At 35.0% G+C, this 7,057-nt stretch overlaps 1 protein-coding gene across 5 annotated transcripts; it reads left to right on the plus strand.

Moving 5' to 3' along the window:
- Positions 1-2,654: 2,654 nt before the first annotated feature.
- On the plus strand, positions 2,655-5,683 carry LOC109160158 (protein ETHYLENE INSENSITIVE 3-like). Of its 5 annotated transcripts, none has more exons than XM_019308362.1 (3): positions 2,655-2,777; positions 3,676-3,865; positions 3,896-5,683. In XM_019308362.1, exons 2-3 carry the CDS (start codon positions 3,793-3,795, stop codon positions 5,425-5,427), a joined length of 1,605 nt encoding a protein of 534 aa, XP_019163907.1. In that variant the 5' UTR covers positions 2,655-2,777; positions 3,676-3,792; the 3' UTR covers positions 5,428-5,683. The 5 variants fall into 5 exon arrangements, with proteins under 5 accessions (XP_019163907.1, XP_019163905.1, XP_019163903.1 ...); XM_019308360.1 differs by having other exon boundaries at positions 3,680-3,707; positions 3,742-5,683; XM_019308361.1 differs by lacking the exon at positions 2,655-2,777 and adding an exon at positions 2,797-2,868 and having other exon boundaries at positions 3,680-3,707; positions 3,742-5,683.
- The last annotated feature ends 1,374 nt before the right edge of the window (positions 5,684-7,057 follow it).

A 7,057-nucleotide genomic window follows, 5' to 3' on the forward strand; every position in this document is an offset into this window, starting at 1 on the left:
TAGAACATCGTCTATGGTATACATATTTTCAAATTCTACTCTCTTAATTCTACTTCCTGATGTGACAAACAATGATTGATTATTTTATCATGTGGTTTACATAAAGGTGTCTACATCAAGAACTCGTGAGGAGGAAGTAAAAGTTGGATTTGCGAGCATAAAATGAGAATCCACCAAATATTTTCTTTGTTTATTTTTAAATAAGTAGAGTGTTTCAACCTAAGTATATATGTTAATGATTTAATTCTCAAATTCGAGTACGAAAATGTCAGAATTATTACAAATTAACTTGTAAAAGTGTGTCGAGTAATTTAAAGATGTGATCAATGACATCTCTGTGACTCTTTCAAATGGAAAATCATAGGTTAGAATATTAGTGGTGGTTGACTCTCTGTATTTTAATATATCAAAAAAGTATATACAAACAACTACTTACATTTATTAGTACTAAAAAAAAAATCCTGAAAGAAAATATATTTGTTGAATATAATAATGTTGATATACAAAATGAAGAATTCATTAAAAATGTCAACGATATCATGATATCTACTCACACAACGAAGACTTAAATGCATCCCCACCTGAAAAACCTGATAAAGGTCACGCGTCATGCATAGGAAATCATATCCAAAAATTCATGCGGAACTAAATAATAATAATAATAATAATAATAATAATAATAATATAATAATAATAATAATAATAATAATAATAATAATAAATAAATAAATAAATAAATAGATAAATAAATAAAATAGAAAAATATCTACTCATAGATATTTTCATACTACGATTGTTATCTTTATCTTAAATACTCATATATACCATCCTAACATAAACATTAATTATACCGTTTGTCTTTAAAAAATGTAAAATTGATTCATAAATTATTAAAAGTGTAAGATTAATTTGTTGTGACATTTCTAGTCCATATGGATGGAAATGTTTAATAATACTATTTTTTTGGTTGCTCAAAGGTATCTCTCTAGCCGATAGCCAAAAGATTAATTCCGCGTCCCTACGGTCAGCACACTAAGTGGTATTAGAAGGCTAAATATGCAACTTTAAAGTTAAATTCTACTAGAACTAGTTGATATTATACCGGCAGAGTAAAAGATAATTAAGTAACAAGAAAAAAAAACATTTTTTGTTGTTCAAAGTGAAAGAATTATCTCTTTTAAACCTTTAATGTTGTTCGGATTCTTGCACTTTTTTGGTTGAAAACGAAGTAGGTCAATCTAAATATTTTGTAGGAGGAAAGAGTATTCAAATGACCAAAAAGATCCTACCAAATTAGGGTTTATGCCTTTTTGTTTTTGTTAGCATGTTACTTCGTAATATTTTTCATCTGAACAAGACTAAGGGGTGTTTGGTAGGATAGAATTGTAATTTCATTACTACCAAATTTTTCATGGAAAAAAATTCCATTATTTGATTGGAGGGAATTGCAATTTCACAGGCCGTGGATATGGAATTCCACAGTAAATTACGATTTTGTTATAAAAACAACAACAACAACAACAATAATAATAATAATAATAATAATATAAGAGTATTTTAGTCTTTATTTACTTCTTTCCTTTCCCTTCATAACAATTCTATTTCTGTCTACAAAACAATGAAATTTGAATTCCAACTTATTCTTTTCCCATATAATTATAAATCCTTTCACTCTTAATTGCCTTCTTCTAACCAAATGCCCCGTAAAAGCGTCACTTTCACAAAAATCGATGAACTAAATTTATGCCACTAATAACTTATGGACCAATTTTTACATTACAAGAATAACTTAATAAGTACAAATATCATTTCCCTCTAAGTGAATTAAAAGATGAAAAATATTATATTGTCATAATATATTTTCTAAGAATAAATTTAATTAGAAAATAATGAATACGTTGACATATTTTGTTTACTCTTTATTTCATTAACTTTTATAGCTATTATATAAAGTGTAATTATAATAAATTGATACATACACAATAAATTCATCAATGTGACTAAATATCACAAAAAGATTTCTTCCGATAAGTCTTGAGCTCTAAGTCTCTAATTAAAAAGGTGTTGATGTCTCACCTCAACGAGTAAGTTGATTGCCATTGAACACATACAATTTTAAGAATTTCTAAAAAATATTATATTTAAATTTAATTGTATCTCAAACAATATAAAAAAAATTATATTTCATTAGCTTTTTACTAAAATAGCCGTGCTTGCATTTTTCCATGGAAAGAACTTCATTACCTTATCACACAATTAATTTTCTTCAAATATCTCGTAGAACTAACTTAAGTGGTAGACTAAAGACAGAGAAAATTTAATGTATAAAAAATAATTTTCTTCAAATTTTCTTTTTATTATTTATTATTTTAAATTATTTTCCTTGTTTTGTGTCCCAACCAAAAAGACAAGGATGACATAAAAAGACTATTGGCTTTGGACTCACCAAAAGTGCCAACACATTTTTCTCCCTTACGAATCCGCACCGCCAAAATTATAATAAAAATAATATATTATTATTATTATTATTATTATTATTATTATTATTATTATTATTATTATTATTATTATTATATAATATTTTGTAAAAATTTTTATTTTAACATTTGCCTTCATTTATTTATGACATAGAACAGTGCTTGTGTAACTTCCATTAATGTCTTCTTTCGTTGCGTCTCTTCTCTGTCTGTTTATATCCTAAATAGTCTAAAGTGTCAATTATTATTAGGAGATGAGAAGAGTTGAACAGACTCTTGGACCCCAACACTTGTAAAAGGGTAACACCTCTTTCCTCTGCAGCATAGCTAATTTTTTTTTTTTCCCCATCAATTTTAATTCTTCTTTTTCTTGACTAAAGCTGAGATCTTTGTAAGTTTTCCTCTTTAATGATTTCTTATTCTTTTCCCCCATTTTTTTTTCTTTCTGTAATTGGGTTGTTTGGATTTTGAGTGACCCCGGATTGATTGAGCTTTAGCTTAATAGCTTTCCAAGATTTTTGTGGTGTTTCTTGGCGTGGTGGGATAGGGATTGATTTTGGAATTGGTTGCTGAATCCAAATATAGAAACCCCAGCTGCTGCTTTTACTGTATCATTTGATTTTTTTTTTTTTGTGGGTATGTTTGGTAAAAATTTATGTCTTTGAATTTTGGGAGATATGAGTGTTACTATATGGGATTGGTGAGATGAGGCTATAGTGTTCAATCCATCCCATATGTGATATGCCTGTAATCATCTAAACCAGAAGAGAGGTGAAGAAGCTGTGTTGTGTAGTGCTTGCTGGTTTTAAGCAGGATCTTGTGGAGTGGGTCCAGACCATTGTGAGTGAATTTTTCTAGATCTAGGAAGGTGTATGAGGTTGCTTGGATTTAATTGTGGGAAAAAAAGGTGGTTTGTTTTGTCAGGGTTGGACAAAAACTCTTGTCTTTCTGTTTGTGTTTTGTAAATCTGAACTACTTTTGATGATTATTAGTGTTTGGTCACGGATTTAATAATTATGTGTTTGCCCTTTTCTCATTACTTTTAGTTGAATTCCATGTGTTTGCTGTGATCTTCACATGTTTATCTATCGCTTTCTCTTTGATTGGATTGTAACGGGGTTCTTAATAACACTGGTGTACTCTTGTTTTGTTCATATGAACATTTTTATTGATCTTTTTGGTGCATATGTATGTTCAGGCAGGTGCATAATTTCAATCGGGATTTGGTGAATCATCCGAGAATAAACAGGATAGGTGTGGTGGGAATAGTTGTGTGGAGCAATTTGGGGTTGGATTGGTGCAGATTGTGGAGAAGATGATGTTTGACGAGATGGGGTTTTGTGGTGATTTTGATTTGTTTTCGGGTCCAATGAAGGAGTGTGGTGTTGATAGTGAGCAGCCGGTGGTGGATGATGATTATAGTGATGAGGAGGAGGATATTGATGTGGATGAATTGGAGAGGAGGATATGGAGGGACAAGATGAAGCTAAAGAGAGTGAAAGAGAATCGGAAGTCGAAGGAGGGAGGTGTTGATGGAGGGAAACAACGGCAGTCGGTAGAACAGGCGAGGAGGAAGAAGATGTCCCGAGCCCAGGATGGGATCTTAAAGTACATGTTGAAAATGATGGAAGTGTGTAAAGCTGAGGGTTTCGTTTACGGGATCATCCCGGAGAAAGGCAAGCCAGTGAGCGGGGCGTCTGACAATCTGAGGGAGTGGTGGAAGGATAAAGTGAGGTTCGATCGAAATGGTCCAGCCGCGATAGCTAAGTACGAGGTGGAGAATGCAATCCCGGGGGCAATCCCGGAGGGGGGCAGTGGTAATCAAGTTGGTCCTCCTCATAGTTTGCAGGAGCTTCAAGACACCACCCTCGGTTCACTCTTGTCAGCTCTGATGCAGCATTGTGACCCCCCTCAGAGACGGTTCCCGTTGGAGAAAGGCGTTCCACCGCCATGGTGGCCCACGGGAAACGAGGACTGGTGGTCACACAAGGACGTAGCCCCCCCGCCTTATAAGAAGCCTCACGATCTCAAAAAGGCGTGGAAGGTTGGTGTCCTCACTGCAGTCATCAAGCACATGTTCCCCGATATTGCCAAGATTCGCAAACTCGTGAGGCAGTCCAAGTGCTTGCAAGACAAGATGACCGCCAAGGAAAGTGCAACTTGGCTCGCCATCATTAACCAAGAGGAAGCTCTGGCTCGGGAGCTTTACCCCGATCGCCCTTTTTCCTCGGCTAGTGGGAGTGGCATATTCACCGTGCCCGATAGCACCGAGTATGATGTCGATGTCGACCACGACGAGGCTTGCTTTGATGTTCAAGAACAAAAACCCAAACATCTCAATTTCTTCCATATGGGTGGTGTTGAGAGGTTCCAAGACACAATGGCAGTGCCACAACATAACCACGAAATCATTTCCAACTTCGATTTCACAAGGAAGAGGAAGCCAGACAACGAGCCCCCCCGCCCCTATACTTGCGAGTTTCCTCGATGTCCTCACAGCGAGCTGGGCCTCGGTTTTCAGGACAGAACATCCCGAGACAACCATCACTTAACTTGCCCTCATAGGACGACGAATTCCCCTCCTCGATTCGGAGTTTCTAATTTCCACATCAACCAACCTTTTGTGCAACAACCCAATCTTACTTCCTTTGATCTATCCGGTCTCGGGGGAGTCCCAGAAGACGGGCAAAGGATGATCAGTGATCTTATGACATTCTACGAGACCAACTTACACCGCAACAAAAACATTCAGTGTCAAAACCACAGTATAATGGAGGCCAACATCTTCGAGGATAGTAACATTCCCATGACCCGTTGTTCCTCCGTGTTTGATCAGTGCAATGTCAACTCTTTCCCCTTCACGTTCGGGTCTCCATTCAACCTACAAAACATCGACTACGCTGAGGGCGCTGCACAGGATTCCATGCCAAAGAAAGATGTCTGGTACTAGCAATAACACTCGAGAGTTTTCGCTTCTTTTGCTCTATTATGGATCAAGCAATTGCACATATTGGATCAATTTGTCTGCATTATTATAGCATTTCCTTTACCATAAAGTTGTAGAAGTGAAGGGCTATATGACTGGTGTTGTATCAAACCAGTTATTTATTATGCTTTTGTAGTCATCAATTCATCATCTCCAAAGATATTGCCACGCTCATCAAAGAACTTGTAGATGTTTCATAAATAAACTGCGTTTACTTCAATTCGCCTGCCCGCCTTCCATTCTCCATAAGGCATCCCAGTCCGACACAGCATGTGAGAAGATGTAAATCACCATAACTCAGTGGCCAAATGTCGGTGCGCGGATCTGTCCACTTTGGACATAATTCCCACACTGTCGTTGTCGAGTTTCGAGCCTTGATCTCTTCTATTAAATACGTACTGCCTGTTGAGCAAATGAGCTAAGCCTGTGTGGGCTCCATTCTCTTTTCGTAGTTAGAGAAATGTACAAGAAAATACATTTCTTGCTTTACTTTCCCCAATTTTTCATTGTTCCTATAAGTAAAAGCACATTTGATGGGCTGTTTGGTTCACGGAATCTGTTTGGAATGACATAACATTCTCAGTAATGGATATATTTCTCTGTTTGGTAACCACTTGTATTCTCAAGAACAATATCCCAGGAACATTGTTCCTGAGAATGACCTATTCTCCTTGCAAGGGGAATAGAGATTCCTTGGGGGCGCTTCGTATTTGGCTATTATTGAGTTCTCAGGAATAGCCTAAAGTTTCTATTCTCTATTTTACCCCAATTAAATTTATTTCCTATTTCACTAATAACAACATCACCGCCGCCACTGCCTCACCACCACCGCCGCCCCCGGTCGCCAATACCACTGCCACCACCACCATATTTCATTTCTATTTCTTAAATCAACCATCAACCAAACAGTGTAATATAATTCATAAAGTCTATTCCTTCTGCGAACCAAACAATATAATACAATTCATATTTTATTCCTTGTCTATTCCATTTCTTATGGAATAACATTCCTATGACCTCAAAATTCATTCCGTGAATCAAACGTGTGAGAAAAGTATTGGTGTGCAATACCTTTTGCTCGAAAATGTTAAAAAGTTGCAAATGATTGCATGCCTTTTTGGGTGCCATTTTATATTATATGCTTCTAAGGGAATTGTGTGCTTAATTGCCTTCAATGGTAAATAAAGTTACTTTCAATACTGCAAGAGATTTGGCCGGTCACAGTCTAAAATATTAATTATTTTATATATTTAATGAATGTGATTATTACTTTTTGAAAATACTTATTATTATTATTATTATTATTATTATTATTATTATTATTATTATTATTATTATTATTATTATTATTATTATTATAATTTCGAATGAGGGGAACCTTGGTATGACATGTACATCAGTACATGTACTGTTTGAACATTGTGAATTGACAATCCAATTATTAATATAATGAGTGGAAGTCAGTTTGTTGATGATATATATATATATATATATTCTTTATTATATATGTTATTTTAATTGCTTGAAGAAGCAAAAAAGTAACATGTGAAGTTAGCTGTATGGTTAGGTATTGTTAAAGAATTCAATTCCGAGA

Source organism: Ipomoea nil, unplaced genomic scaffold, assembly GCF_001879475.1.
Source record: "Ipomoea nil cultivar Tokyo-kokei standard unplaced genomic scaffold, Asagao_1.1 scaffold2845, whole genome shotgun sequence".
Classification (NCBI taxonomy): domain Eukaryota; kingdom Viridiplantae; phylum Streptophyta; class Magnoliopsida; order Solanales; family Convolvulaceae; genus Ipomoea; species Ipomoea nil.